The sequence below is a fragment of the Vipera ursinii genome, assembly GCF_947247035.1.
Source record: "Vipera ursinii genome assembly, chromosome: 2".
Taxonomy (NCBI): domain Eukaryota; kingdom Metazoa; phylum Chordata; class Lepidosauria; order Squamata; family Viperidae; genus Vipera; species Vipera ursinii.
The window spans coordinates 288,209,048-288,225,122 of record NC_139513.1 but is presented as its reverse complement, the minus strand read 5'-3'; the positions used below and the strand labels follow the sequence as shown (position 1 = coordinate 288,225,122).

Here is a 16,075-nt window from a genome sequence, read left to right as displayed (position 1 = left end):
CCAGTCACCATGTTTTATTTTTATTTTTATTTTTATTTTAATTCCATTTATATCCCGCCCTTCTCCCAAGACTCAGGGCGGCTTACAAGCTTAGCAGTAGCCTTCATTCTATGTATATGCCTGCTTGTTAGGGCTTTCACACACACACCCAAGCGGCATTATTACAAAGTCAGCTTAATTGCCCCCAACAATCTGGGTCCTCATTTTACCTACCTCGGAAGGATGGAAGGCTGAGTCAACCTTGAGCCTGGTGGGACTCGAACCTGCACTAATTGCAGGCAGCTGGTGTTGCTTAAGGAGGCATTAGCCCACTGCGCCACCAAGGCTCTTATGTTGCTTTTTAAATACCTAAATGTAAAATTGGAAAATTAATAAAATATTATTTTTTTTAAAAAAGAGAGAGAGAGAGATAGAAAGTCCTCAATAGGAGATAGAAGGATGAATTCAAGAACTCATATAGTTTGGGCGTGTCCTAAGTAAGACGTTCATGAAGGGAGCTTTGCCCCTTTTCCTGCCACACTTGTTAAGTGAATCACTTGCATTTGTTAAGTTAGAGACACGGTCGCTAAGTGAATCTGGCTTCCCCCTTTGACTTTGCTTGTCAGAAGGTCATAAAAGGGGATCGCGTGACCCCGGGACACTGCAACCTTCATAAATATGAGTCAGTTGCCAAGTGTCCGAATTTTGATCGTGTGACCCTGGGGATGCTCTAATGGTCGTAAGTGTGAACAACCGACATAAGTCACTTTTTTTCAGGACCGCTGTGACTGCAAGGGGATGTGTGCACAGGGCAAGTACCACATGACTGATAGCAAAAGCCCTTAGACTTACAATATATACTGCTTCACAATACTTTGGCCACCTAATGAGAAGAAAGGACTCACTGGAGAAGAGCCTAATGCTGGGAAAGATGGAGGGCAAGAGAAGAAGGGGACAACAGAGAATGAGGTGGCTGGATGGAGTCACTGAAGCAGTAGGCGTGAGCTTAGATGGACTCCAGAAGATGGTAGAGGACAGGAAGGCCTGGAGGAACGTTGTCCATGGGGTTGCGATGGGTCAGACACGACTTCGCAGCTAACAACAACAACACTCCATTCTGTCTGCTGTGCTCCCCGAGAAAGGAAGGAAGGAAGGAAGGAAGGAAGGAAGGAAGGAAGGAAGGAAGGAAGGAAGGAAGGAATAGCAATAGTGCTTAGAGTTGTATACCCCTTCACAGTGCTTTACAGCCTCTCTAAGCAGTTTACAGAGTCAATGTCTCCCTCCACCCGAACAATCTGGTCCTCATTTTACCGACCTCGGAAGGATAGAAAATTGAGTCCATCTTGAGCTGGTCAGGATCAAACTCCTGGCAGTGGGCAGAGTTGACCTGCAGTACTCCATTGTATCTGTTGTGCCACCGAAGGAAGGAAGGAAGGAAGGAAGGAAGGAAGGAAGGAAGGAAGGAAGGAAGGAAGGAAGGGCAATAGTGCTTATACTAATACTAATAATAATAATAATAATAATAATAATAATAATAATAATAATAATAATAATAATAATAAACCTTTATTGTCAAAGTACAACATGTGTACATTGAGATTAGCTGAGCCTCCCCCCAACACACAGTAACACAAACCCTCCATCCTACCACACCATGTGAACCAACTACACCACACACCAGCCTCCCAAGTCAATTCTGCATAAGTTCACAGAGATTATATCCCATTCAAAAGCCTAACAGCCCACGGATAAAAGCTATTTTTCAGCCTGTTGGTACGGCTGGCTATACTCCTATATCTCCTACCTGATGGTAGGAGAGTAAGGAGATACCATCCAGGGTGTGAGTCATCCCTGAGAATCTTCCTCACTCTTCCAAGGCAACGAGCCCTGGCGAGGTCATCCAGTGGTGTCAGGGGACAGCCCACAATGTCTTGTCCTGTGCTCACCACCCTCTGTAATACTTTCCTGTCCGCGGCTGTCAGACCAGCCTACCAAACCACAATACCATACGAAAGGACGCTCTCTATAGTAGACCGGTAAAAGAGGGTCATTAGCCGTTGTTCTACCCTGTTCTTCCGCAAGACCCTGAGAAAGTGAAGCCTCTGTTGGGCCTTTCTAGCCCACGTGCATCCGGCCACGTGGGACCTCAACAAGTTAGCAGGCAGCTGGTTGAAGAGGGACAGTTGCCACCTCCGAGGTATGGCGCGGGTGCCCACAGAGAGGGCTCTGAGTGGCGCTGTTGTTCTACCCTGTTCTTCCGCAAGACCCTAAGAAAGTGAAGCCTCTGTTGGGCCTTTCTAGCCACCTGAGTTGTGTTAACTTTCCAGGTCAGATCTTCACAGAGGTAGACTCCCAGAAATATACCGCTTCACAGTGCTTTACAGTCCTATCTAAGCAGTTTACAGAGTCAGCGTCTTCCCCCCCCCCTCCCCAAACAATCTGGGTCCTCATTTTACTGACCTCGGAAGGATGAAAGGCTGAGTCAACCTTGAGCCGGTGAGACTCAAAGCGAAGAAAAACCATCCATAGAAGCTAAAGCAATCCCTGCCTTCCAGCCAGAATGGCCTCAAGTAACCCTGATGAGAAGACTGAAACAGGCTGAATTGAAGAGGATGAAGGAGGAAGTCAGGAGACACAAAGCCACGCAGAGTTTACATTCCCCGCTTTCCCCCCAGGATACTCACCACCACCCAGGAAACCAAATAAGGACAGTTGGAATACAGAATCTAAACTAATCAAATAATCCCATCGGGCAACTCAATCTCAAAAACTCCAGAAGGATATAAAAATCACTCTATTCCCCATGACAGGCTGTCCCAGACAGGATTGCTAGATTACTTTTCTTCTGATTCCTAAATAAATGGAAACACCAGCCCCACCCACCCACCCCCCAAAAAAGATCTTTTTCACAAGGCAACTGGACTTTCTTGTTGTTGTTTTTTCCTTTGAAGACATTTCACTTCTCATCCAAGAAGCTTCTTCAGGTCTGGCCAGATGGTGGGGAACGGAAGGATTTCTACTCCTTGCAGACAGCTGGTCATTTGCCTTCTTTTAGAGAGTCGTTGAGGCCACTTGGAGGTTTGTCTTTGTTCTCAGGGTCACCTGATTGGTGCAAATGGGTGCGGAGCCTTCTTGGAACTGCTGAAAGGACATTGTTGTAACACTGGAGATAGACAATGTCGTGTCCCTCCCCCTCTGTTGAGAGAGGCTGTTCAATTTTGACCTAGATGGCCTTGTTGATCCCTCTTTCAAACCAGCGGTCCTCTCTATCCAAAATGTGGACGACTGCGGATCATCATAATGGTGCAAAGATGACGTGGTTCCTGCACCGCTTTTGGACTGCTTTTGCAGCGACGACGGCGATTTTGGACCATCTTCACTATCCTGGCCTGCCTACCCTTTTTGCCTCGGACATATGGACATACATATTTATCATCTTCCTGCCTACCCTCCCCCCTCTCCCCTTGGATTTTGGACACACCTGGGTATCGGCCACGGTGGGAGAGTGGCTTGACTTTTTCCATTTGCAGCCCCATGGAGGTGGGAGCTCTATGGGGTTTGCCTACCCAGAGGATATCTGGTCCACCTCCAGGAACAGAGTTGCAACCCGTCGTGAGAGGGCGGGGGGTGGCCTGTCTCTGGGGGCACCCAACTGAGTGGCAGTGAAGTTGGGTGGGGACCTAGATATCTGTCTTTATGCTTCGATCCTCCCATGGACACAACTAATGGGACGCCTATCCTGGACTTGCTAGACCCATGCGAAAATATACTAGCACGGACTTGTATGCCCTCAGGGGAGCCCCCCTCTCCTGGGTGCGACCTGCCTCCTTAAACACTTTCAACCTCGATGACGGGCCCGAGTTTTGGGACCCTGAGAGATGGCTGGGCAGGGCAGGGGCCGTCAGCATAAATTTAATAGAAGGCCTCTGATCATTTTTTTATCTAAATTTTTTATAGGGTTAGGGAGAGGGGTGGGTGATAAGGGTTGTCTGGCTTTGGGGGGTGGCCAATCAACCATGGCTCAGGCCAGACTTGGGTCCGACTGCCCGGGGGGAGAACGGGGTGTGGTTGTCTCCGGGGCTCATGAGCGGGTCGTGGGATTACCGATTCCCACGACGGGGAATGGCAGCAGGTGGATAGACAGAGGGCCGTATCGTTACCGGGAGGGCCGTCTCCGCTATTTGCAAGCGGTGAGGCGCTCCGACCCTCTGCCTCTTCCTCGAGGTTCCGGGGGCGAGGATGTGCAGCCTCCTGAGCTCCGGCTGGTGTACCTGAATGCCAGGTCTGTGGTTAACAAAGCTCCCCTCATCAGGGATTTAGTTGAGGGTGAGCACGCGGACCTGGCTTGCATCACGGAGACTTGGTTGGGCCCAGAGGGTGGGGTCCCTTTGGTTGACATCTGCCCACCAGGTTTCCGGGTGCTACATCGGCCACGAGCTCATGGTAGGGGTGGGGGTGTGGCGGTGACTATGAGGGAGACCTTATGTCCGCGGGAGGCCACCGTTCCTCAGATAGTCGGGTGTGAGTCTCTCTTTGTGAGATTTGGTTCAGAGGCGCAGTTGGGCTTGCTGCTGGTGTACATTTCGCCTAGTCGCACAGCGGCAGCCCTGCCCGAGCTGCTCGATATCCTCTCGGGGTTGGTGGTTGAGTTTCCCAAACTCATTGTTTTGGGAGACTTCAATCTACCATCCCTGGGAGGCTCATCTTAGCTAGCTCGGGAGTTCATGGCTTCCATGATGGCCATGGACCTGACGCAAGTAATTTCTGAACCTACTCATGAGGGAGGCCACACCCTTGACCTGATTTTTTTATCTGGACGGTGGTTGGATGATCTTGGTGGGGGCTCTCCATTTATTATGCCCCTGTCATGGACCGATCATCATCTCCTGCGGCTGGTCTTCCGTTTTGCCACCCCCCGCCGTGGGGGTACGGAGCCAATTAGATGGTACCGCCCCAGACGCTTAATGGATCCTGATAGATTCCAAGCGGCGCTGGGGTCCCCACCTGCCTCCACTGCTCACAACTCGGCGGATGCCTTAGTGGAAGCCTGGGAAAGGGCAGCCGCTGAGGCACTTGACCGGGTTGTACCCTTGCGGCCCCTGACCCGGCGCAGATCCCAGCGAGCTCCATGGTTTTCCGCGGAGCTCCGGGAGATGAAGCGTCGGAAACGGGGCCTAGAGAGCTGCTGGAGGTCTAGCCGATCCGAACCCGACCGGTTGCGGTTAAGAACCTATATTAGGTCTTATCTCGCAGCGATGAGGGTGGCGAGGTGTAATTACTTCTCCACCCTCATCGCGTCCGCAGATAATCGCCCGGCCGCCTTGTTTAGGGTGACTCGCTCACTTCTTAATCAGGAGGTGAGGGAGGATCCCTTGCAAGGTCGTGCCGAGGAATTAAGTCAACATCTGTCGGATAAAATCGCTCGGATTCGGACCGGTTTGGACTCCAGCTGGGCAGAGTCAGGCGATCAGGACACGGGCGGTCTTGTCAATGTTATCTGGGAAGAGTTTGATTCTGTGACCCCTGATGAAGTGGACAGGATTATGAGGAGGCTGAGCTCCTCCACATGTTTGTTGGACCCGTGCCCTTCCTGGCTGGTTTATGCAGCTAGGGAGAGGACACGAGGCTGGCTCCAGGCGGTTATATCTGCTTCTCTGAGTGAGGGTTATTTCCCCACCGTCTTGAAGGAGGCGGTGGTGAGACCTCTCCTCAAGAAGCCTGCCCTGGACCCAGCCGTTTTGAACAACTTTCGTCCAGTCTCCAACCTTCGCTTTCTTGCGAAGGTTGTTGAGAGTGTGGTGGCGCATCAGCTCCCTCTGGTCCTGGATGAAGCGGATTATCTGGACCCCTACCAATCGGGTTTCAGGCCCGGGTACAGCACGGAGACGGCATTGGTCGCTCTGGTGAATGATCTCTGGAGGGCGCGGGATAGGGGATATTCCTCTGTCCTAGTCCTATTAGACCTGTCAGCGGCTTTCGATACCATCGACCATGGTATTTTGCTGCGGCGTCTCAGGGGATTGGGAGTGGGAGGCACAGTTCTTCAGTGGTTCTCCTCCTATCTCCTGGGACGCTCGCAGTCGGTGTTGACAGGGGGGCAGAGATCAGCCCCTAGGTCTCTCGTTTGTGGAGTTCCTCAGGGGTCGGTTCTCTCGCCTCTCCTGTTCAACATCTATATGAAACCACTGGGTGAGATCATTCGTGGTTTTGGAGTTGGGTATCATCAATATGCCGATGATACCCAACTTTTCTTTTCTACCCCAAACCACCCCAGTGATGCCCTCGCTGTGATGTCTCATTGCCTGGAGGCGGTTCGGGTCTGGATGGGGAGGAACAGACTTCAACTCAACCCTGACAAGACTGAGTGGCTGTACATTCCGGCATCCCGGGACATCCAAAATGTTCCATCTCTTTCTATGGGGGGTGAGCTTTTACCCCCCGTGGATAGGGCGCGCAACTTGGGAGTCCTCCTAGATTCACGGCTTACTCTGGAAGACCACATAGTGGCCGTGACTAGGGGGGCTTTCGCCCAGGTTCGCCTGGTGCGCCAGTTGCGGCCCTATCTGGACCGGGATGCTTTGTGTACGGTCACTCATGCGCTCGTGACCTCTCGCCTTGACTACTGTAACGCTCTCTACATGGGGCTTCCCTTGAAGACCACTCGGAGGCTCCAACTGGTACAGAATGCGGCCGCGAGAGTTGTCTTGGGAGTTTCCCGGTACTCCCATGTTACACCTTTGCTCCGCGAGCTGCATTGGTTACCAGTTGTCTTCCGGGTGAGGTTCAAGGTCCTAGTCATGATCTTTAAGTCCTTACATGGCATGGGTCCAGGTTACCTCGGGGACCACCTGCTGCCGGCGTCAACTTCCCTCCGCCCAGTACGTGCCCACAGAGAGGGCCTCCTCAGGGTGCCTCCGGTCAGGGAATGTTGACTGGTGGCCCCCAGGGGGAGGGCCTTCTCTGTGGGCGCTCCGGCATTATGGAACCAACTGCTGGTTGAGCTCCGGATGGCATCTGACCTCCGATCCTTCCGTCGCGGGTTGAAGACCCACTTATTTGAATTAGCTGGTCTGGCCTGACGGGGGAATATGGGTTTTAAATTGACTTTTAGTATTTATTATTGTTGTTTTTAATCGGGCACTGATTTAATATCCTTTTAACTTTTGTATTGTTATTTATATATGCCCTGTGAACCGCCCTGAGTCCCTAGGGAGAAGGGCGGTATAGAAATCAAATAAAACTAAACTAAACTAAAACTTTGCTGTCTTCAAAAGAGTAGCCTTTGTCTTTTAAAAGATAAGATAAGATAAGATAATAAGGTGAGGTGAGGTGAGGTGAGATAAGGCAAGACAAGACAAGATTTATTGTCCTTTTTTTTTTACTGTGGGCACAACGGCACACATCCAAAATGAAATTTAGTTGCCCACTCTCAAAGTGAAACACACAGATGACACACACCTTCCTTTAGAGCAGGGGTGTCAAACTCAATTTCATTGAGGGCCGCATCAGCATTGCGGTTGCCCTCAAGGGGCCGGGTGGGTATGGCCAGGGTGGGCGTGGCCATACCCACCTGGGGGGGCGTGGCTAGAGTGCATATGGCCTACTGGGTGGGCATGAAGGGTGCCTATGGGGGCCTGGGCCGGAGTGGAACAGATCTGAGGGTCTCTGGCAGAAGGAGGGTCTCTGGGCCAGGGCCAAGGCAGTGGGGGCCGTTCCCTCACTGTTTCCAGGATGGCTTCGCGGACCACATGAAACCACTTCGCGGGCCAGATCCGGCCCCCGGGCCTTGTGTTTGACATGTCTGCTTTAGAGAGTCACTGAGGCCACTTGAAAGCTTACCTGTGTCCTTGGAGGTTTATGAGTGTCGTCAGGATCACCTGAGTAGTGCAAGTGGGTGTGGACAGAGATAAACCTCCAACTGGCCTCAACGACTAAGTGAATGCAAATGACCAGCCGTCTGCAAGGAATATAACTCCTTACGTTCCACACAATCTAGTCAGAGTTGAAGAAGCTTCTTGGATGAGAAGCAAAACGGGTGAGATTTAAGGTGTTGGTACTTACCTTTAAAGCCCTACATGGCCTAGGCCCGGGATATTTGCAGGACCGTCTACTGCCAGGAACTACTTCCCATCGCCCAGTGCGCTCACACAGGGAGGGCCTCCTCAGGGTGCCGTCGGCTAGACAATGTCGGCTGGTGACCCCCAGGGGGAGGGCCTTCTCTGTGGAAGCATCAGCCCTGTGGAACCAACTTCCCCTTGAGCTCCGGATGGCCCCGGATCTTCGGTCCTTTCACCGCGGCCTTAAAACATTCCTTGTCCATCAGGCTGACCTGGACTGACAGGGATTTTTAAAATGTTTTTAACTTATTATTGGGGCTGCTAGTTTAATTCTTTTTTTAAACTTTTGTATTATTGTATTTTTATTGTTGTTAGCTGCCCTGAGTCCTTCAGGAGATAGGGCGTCATATATCCCATAAATAAATAAATAAATAAATAAATAAATACATACATACATACATACATACATACATACATACATACATACATTAAAAAAACGGTCTTCAAGGGAAAAAAAAGAAAGTCCAGTTGTCTCATGGAAAAGCATCTTTGGGACAGCCATGGCCTGGATGACTGAGAATCGCCATAGACAAATGGAGACCTCCTTTCCTGCAGCTTGCCTTGAAATTCATCGGTTCCTGCGCCGTTCTCCCAGCTTGGAACCGGACTGGATTTTACCGCCCTGTCTTCCCCTTCCAACTCCCCCACATTTTATGGCAGGCTGCCATCCAAGTGAAACGAATCGGGGCTGAAGCTTGTTTGGTGGCCGATCTGAGACTTCCATACAAAGCAATAGTGTGTCATTGTTTAAAAAAAATATGGCACGTTTTCCAGTTTTCCACATTACTGGTTTAGTGCCGTCAATTGCTTCATGACTCAACCAGCAGGAAAAAAAAAAACAAAAAAAACAAAAGCAAATCAATGATAGAAACGTTAAAGTGGAATACAAGAATTTTCAATAATGCCAGCATTAATACTAAAAGCTCTTCATATTTAGAGGATCTCTGCTTGATCAAAGTTATATCATCCAGCATCTTATTTTTTTTAAAAAAAATGTTTATCCCAAGCCTTGGTGGAGCAGTGGGCTAATGCCTCCTTAAGTAACACCAGCTGCCTGCAATTAGTGCAGGTTTGTGTCCCACCAGGCTCAAGGTTGACTCAGCCTTCCATCCTTCCGAGGTAGGTAAAATGAGGACCCAGATTGTTGGGGGCAATTAAGCTGACCTTGTAATAATGCCGCTTGGGGTTTGTGTGAAAGCCCTAATAAGCAGGCATATACATAGAATGAAGGCTACTGCTAAGTTTGTAAGCCGCCCTGAGTCTTCGGAGAAGGGCGGGATATAAATGGAATTAAAATAAAATAAAAATAAATGCTTCAGGGAAACTCCGGTGACAAGTGCGAAGGCAGTAGCCCTCTCTAATTTGTTAAGCAAACTCCCGCATTTAGTAAGTGGATCATGTGATCCCTAAGTGGATCCGGTTTCCCCTGTTGATTTTACTTTTCAATAAGCTTGCTAGGAAGGTCACAATTGATGATCACATGATCCCGGGACACTGCAGCCATCGTAAAGACATGCCAGTTGCCTAGCACCCAAATTTTGATCATGGGAGATGTTAGGACGGTTGTAAGTGTGAGGACCACTCATAAGGGTTTGGTTTTTTTTTCAGAGCTATTTTAACTTTCAACTGTAGCTAAATGAATGGTTGACAGGAATTGGTTATGTCTAAACTAGGAAAAAAGGAGACATGATAGCAGTGTTCCAGTATCTCAGGGGCTGCCCCAAAGAAGAGGGAGTCAAGCTATTCTCCAAAGCACCTGAAGGCAGGAGAAGAAGCAACGGATGGAAACTAACCAAGGAGAGAAGCAACCTACAACTAAGGAGAAATTTCCTGACAGTGAGAACAACTAACCAGTGGAACAACCTGCCTGCAGAAGCTGTGAATGCTCCAACAGTGGAGGTTTTTAAGGCAACAATTTTTCTGAAATGGTCTAGGGCAGGGGTAGGCAACCTTGGCTCTGTTATGACTCATGGACTTCAACTCCCCAAATTCCTGAGCCAGCACAGCTGGTTCAGGAATTCTGGGAGTTGAAGTCCACATGTCGTAACAGAGCCAAGTTTGCCTACCCCTGGTATAGGGTTTCCTGCCTGAGCAGGGGGTTGGACTAGATGACCTCCAAAGTCTCTTCCAACTGTTACTCTGAGGGTTGGGGGCCTGTCTCACTTCTAGGGGGAGCAAACTCAACAGGGCAGGGACAAAAGCAGAGAAGACTCTCCTCCTTCCATATTATCTCCATATATTATAAACACATGAAAAACAATTGGCAGGAATTGGGTATAGCTAGTTTAAATGATGAGAAGGGCGAGGGGTGATATGATAGCAGTGTTCCAGTATCTCAGGGGCTGGCCCAAAGAAGAGGGAGTCAAGCTGTTCTCCAAAGGACTTGAAGGCAGGAGAAGAAGCAACGGATGGAAACTAACCAAGGACAGAAGCAACACAGAACTAAGGAGAAATTTCCTGACAGTTAGAACAATTAACCAGTGGAACAACCTGCCTCCAGAAGTTGTGAATTCTCCAACATTGGAAGTTTTTAAGAAGAGACTGGACAACCATTAGTCTGAAATGGTATAGGGTTTCCTGCCTGAGCAGGGGGTTAGATTAGATGACCTCCAAGGTCCCTTCCAACTTCTTCTTCTTCTTCTTCTTCTTCTTCTTCTTCTTCTTCTTCTTCTTCTTCTTCTTCTTCTTCTTCTTCTTCTTCTTCTTCTTCTTCTTCTTCTTCTTCTTCTTCTTCTTCTTCTTCTTATCATTATCATTATCATTATTATTCAGTATTGTTGACAGAGGAAACAGTGCAATAACAAATAGTAGTGGTGATAATGAATCTCCTTGAAATATTCCTCACTTGATATTAACCTCTCCCAGTCTCTCACCATTGACCTGCAACTGTGTCTTCCACTGTGCCATTGATCTTTGCACAAACTTTCTGATGTTTCGACTGACTCCTGTTATTTCTAGGCATTTCTAGGTTTCCTGCTTGAGCAGGGGGTTGGACTAGGAGACCACCAAGGTCTCTTCCTAACTCTTTTATTCTGTTATTCTAAGTAGTAAAAAGAGAGGAAAGTCTTGTAAATTTCCTGCCAGCCGTAAATCTAATCTGTAGTGTGGGTTGTTGTTTTTTTTTTGTTTTTTTTTTTTTTGCTTTTTTTTCCTGACGTTCCCAATGCAGGCAAACTTTTCCACATTGATTTTGGCTACATTCTGGGACGTGATCCGAAGCCTCTTCCACCACCCATGAAGCTGAATAAGGAAATGGTAGAAGGAATGGGAGGGACGCAGAGCGAACAATACCAGGAATTTCGGAAGCAGTGCTACACGGCGTTCCTTCATCTCCGCAGGTTAGAATTTTGTTTTTCGATAACCCTCAACTATTGGGTCATTCTTTCAGAGATATTTCCTTGCCACTTTTCTCATTTAGGGTTAGGATTAGGGTTAGGGCTTAGGGTTGGGGTTATGGTTGTTAGGGTTAGGGTTAGGATGCCCTAGGGTGGTTAGGGTTAGGGTTATGGGTTAGGGTTGGTGTTAGGGCTTAAGGTTAGGCTTAGTGTTAGGGTTGTTAGGGTTAGGGTTAGGATGCCCTAGGGTTAGGGTTAAGGTTAGGGTTATGGGTTAGGGTTGGTGTTAAGGTTAGGGTTAGGGTTAGCGTTTGCATTAGGGTTAGGATTAGGGTTAGGAGTTGGGTTAGTGTTAGGGTTAGAGTTAGGGTTAGCGTTTGCATTAGGGTTAGGAGTTGGGTTAGTGTTAGGGTTAAGGGTTAGGGTGAAGGTCAAGGTTAGGGTTAGGGTTAGGGTTAGGGTTAAGAGTTGGGTTTTAGGGTTAGGGTTAAGAGTTGGGATAAGGTTAGGGTTAGGGTTAGGGTTAGGGTTAAGAGTTGGGTTTTAGGGTTAGGGTTAAGAGTTGGGTTAAGGTTAAGGTTAGGGTTATGGGTTATGGGTGAGGGTTGGTTTTAGGGTTAGGGTTAGGGTTAGGGTTTCCATTAGTGTTAGGGTTAGGGTTAGGATGAGTGTTAGGAGTTCTGTTAGGGTTAAGAGTTGGGTTAGAGTTATGGGTTAGGGTTATGGGTTAGGGTTATGGGTTACGGTTGGTGTTAGGGTTAGGGTTAAGGTTAGCGTTAGTGTTAGCATTTGCATTAGGGTTAGGGTTAGGATTAGGGTTAGGAGTTGGGTTAGTGTTAGTGTTAAGAGTTGGGTTAGGGTGAAGGTTAAGGTTAGGGTTAGGATTAGGAGTTGGGTTAGGGTTAGGGTTAAGAATTGGGTTAAGGTTATGGGTTATGGGTTAGGGTTGGTTTTAGGGTTAGGGTTAGGATGAGTGTTAGGAGTTGGGTTAGGGTTAAGAGTTGGGTTAGGGTTAAGGTTAGGGTTAGGGTTGGTGTTAGGGTCAGGGGTTAAGGTTAGGGTTAGGGAAATTAAATTGACTACTTTGTCTGGAAAGCCTGACATCCATTCAGAGATAGCAGTCCTCCAATATTTGCAAAATTTTATACAGCATTTTATGACATGTCTACTTTGAAAAGACTAAAACTCAAATACTTTGGCCACCTAATGAGAAGGAAGGACTCACTGGAGAAGAGCCTAATGCTGGGAAAGGTTGAGGGCAAGAGAAGAAGGGGACGACAGAGAAGGAAGTGGCTGGATGGAGTCACTGAAGCAGGAGGCATGAGCTTAAATGGACTCCAGAAGATGGTAGAGGACAGGAAAGCCTGGAGGAACGTTGTCCATAGGGTCGCGATGGGTCGGACACAACTTTGCAACTAACAACAACAACTTTGAAAAGAAGGACTAGGGGTGACATGACAGCAATGTTTTAATATCTAAGGGGCTCGTACAAAGATGGATAGGTCAACCTATTCTCCAAAGCACCTGAAGGCAGGACAAGAAACAATGGAGGAGCACCCATCAAGGAGAGAAACAACCTAGAACTAAGGAGAAATTTTCTGACAGTGAGGACAATTAACCAGTGGAACCACCTGCCTCCAGAAGCTGTGAATGATCCAACCGTGGAAGTTTTTAAGAAGGGATTGGACAGCCATTTGTCTGAAATGGTATATAGGGTTTCCTGCTTGAGCAGGGGGTTGGACTAGATGACCTCCAAGGTCTCTTCCAACTCTGTTATTCTGCATGCTGTATCTGCCTTCAAAGTATCTCATGTCAACCTGTATGACACAGTGAAACATCAGCACAGGAATTGTTTTTGGACTAGATGACCTCCAAGATCCCTTCCATCATCATCATCATTGTCATTATTATTATTATTATTATTATTATTATTATTATTATTATTATTATTATTATTATTATTATACCTGCTTAGTGCTAGAAATGGGTGTGAAAGTTGGACCATAAGAAAGGCTGAGCGCCAAAGAATTGAAGCCTTTGAACTCTGGTGCTGGAGAAGACTCCTGCGAGTCCCTTGGACTGCAAGGCGATCAAACCGGTCAGTCCTAGAGGAGATCAACCCTAACTGCTCTTTAGAAGGCCAGATCCTGAAGTTGAAACTCAAGTACTTTGGCCACCTAATGAGAAGGAAGGACTCACTGGAGAAGAGCCTAATGCCGGGAAAGGTTGAGGGCAAGAGAAGAAGGGGACGACAGAGAATGAGGTGGCTGGATGGAGTCACTGAAGCAGGAGGCGTGACCTTAAAGGGACTCCAGAAGATGGTGGAGGACAGGAAGGCCTGGAGGAACGTTGTCCATAGGGTCGCGATGGGTCAGACCGACTTCGCAACTAACAACTACAAAGTGCTAGAAGGAAAGGCTATCAGAAAAGCTGAACATTCGTTACAGAAAAAGGGGATGGAAAACTAAGTCTACATTTTTGCCAGCTGCCCTCGGACCTGCAAAGTCAATAGGGGAAGCCAGATTCATTTATACGACTGCAAGATTTCCTTAACAACTGCAGTGATTCAACTTAACAACCGTTGCAGAACAGGTTGTAAAAGACGACCCAAAACTCACTTAATGACTACCTTGCTTAGCAATGGAAAATTTGGGGCTCAGTTGCGATCCTAAGTCGAGGACTATCTCTAGACGCCATCAGGGAAAAGAATGTAGCTAGGAGACGGTGAAATCCAATTTATTTTATCTGTGCATTTTTATTTATTCCTTAAATTTCTCTGCAGCTCATCTCACCACCAGGTGGGTAGAACATTTTCATCGTCGTCATCATCATCCATCACCATCATCATCATAATAATAATACCTAGGATGCTGGCAGCAACCCGTGTCAACCATTAGTGCCAGTCAATTTGAGTGTTCAGTTGACTGAGTTTCACGTTTTTATGAATAAAAATAATAATGTCGGAAGGGACCTGGGAGGTCATCTAGTCCAACCCCCTGCTCAGGCAGGAAACCCTATGCTATTTCAGACAAATGGCTATCCAGTCTCTTCTTCCAAACCTCCAGCGTTGGAGCATTCGCCACTTCTGGAGGCGGCTTGTTAATAATAATAATAATAATAAAATTGGAAGGGACCTTGGAGGTCTTCTAACCTGACCCCCTGCTCAGGCGGGACATCCTATACCATTTCAGACAAACGGCTTGTCCAGTCTCTTCTTCAAAACCTCCAGTGTTGGAGCATTTGCCACTCATGAACTGCATTTGCTCCGGGTACCGGTGGCTGAGAGCTGGCAACTGATTCTTAAAAAAATGGTTAAAAAGCATTTTAGATCGAACATTTGCAGCCTGATTGCCTTTGATATATGATGGCTAATGTAAAAATGCCACCGAGCTAGTCTCGGTCTCCTGCTTGCCTGAACTGAGCGGAATGCAAAGGGCTAGACATCTTTATGGGTGCTTTATGATGTATGGGGAATAAAAGGCACGAAAGCGTGGGGATATTAAAGATAATTATGGGAAGGAAATATGCTTCAAAGGCATGCTCACGGAATCCACTTGAACCAGGCTTGGGAGGAAAGGGTGCGGGGGGGGGGGGGGGGGAGAGAAGGGAAGAAATAGAGATTCTCAGTAATCCGGGTCAGAGTTGTCCCAAAGATCCTTTTTCACAAGGCAACTAGACTTTCTTGTGGGTTTTTGTTTTTGTTTTTTCTTTGAAGACGTTTCGCTTTCTCATCCAAGAAGCTTCTTCAGCTCTGGTTGGTGGGGAAATGGAAGGATTTATTTTATTTATTTTATTTATTTATTTTAATTCCATTTATATCCCGCCCTTCTCCGAAGACTCAGGGCGGCTTACAAGCTTGGCAGTAGCCTTCATTCTATGTATATGCCTGCTTATTAGGGCTTTCACACACACCCCCCCAAGCGGCATTATTACAAAGTCAGCTTATTGCCCCCAACAATCTGGGTCCTCATTTTACCTACCTCGGAAGGATGGAAGGCTGAGTCAGCCTTGAGCCTGGTGGGATGCGAACCTGCACTAATTGCAGGCAGCTGGTGTTACTTAAGGAGGCATTAGCCCACTGCTCCACCAAGGCTCTTTATACGCCTTGCAGACCGCTGATCATTTGCCTTCTTTTTGGAGGGTCGTTGAGGCCCCTTGGAGGTTTACCTGTGTCCTCAGGGTCACCTGAGTGGTGCAAATGGGGGTGGAGCCTTCTTGGCTGCAGGATGTCCTTCTGCCCTGGGTCCCTTCACCGTTGAAGACGGGGGCAGGCAGTTGGGGATGAGCCCGCGTTGTCTGCATCTCAAACTGAAGCGCAAATGGTTCCCGGAGTCTGCAATGTTTTCTGGAAATCCGTTCATCCTCCCACACCATCTGAAGGGCGTTCATCCCAAACTGCATCGCTTAAATGTCTGTGGAGATTGTCCATCATTGAGGTCATGGTTGCCCCAAAGGTGACTTTTTTTTTCAGGAGGCAACTGGAATTCCTTGTTTTCCTTTGAAGACGTTTCGCTTCTCATCCCAGAAGCTTCTTCAGCTCTGACTGGGCGGTGGGGAAATGGAAGGATTTACACTCCTTGCAGACAGCTGCTCATTTGCCTTCTTTTAGAGAGTCATTGAGGCTACCTGGAAGTTCGTCTGTGT

At 48.0% G+C, this 16,075-nt stretch overlaps 1 protein-coding gene across 5 annotated transcripts in view; it reads left to right on the top strand.

Annotated features, from left to right (window-relative positions):
- Positions 1–16,075, top strand: part of PIK3C3 (phosphatidylinositol 3-kinase catalytic subunit type 3) — a 128,709-nt gene that overhangs the window by 69,418 nt on the left and 43,216 nt on the right. For 4 of the 5 annotated variants that reach the window (XM_083354830.1, XM_083354831.1, XM_083354829.1 and 1 more), the window contains one exon: positions 11,266–11,434. In XM_083354830.1, coding sequence (XP_083210956.1) covers positions 11,266–11,434 — 169 coding nt within the window. Of the gene's footprint in view, positions 1–11,265; positions 11,435–14,213; positions 14,230–16,075 lie in introns of all 5 variants that reach the window. The other variant, XR_014491469.1, reaches the window with a different exon arrangement.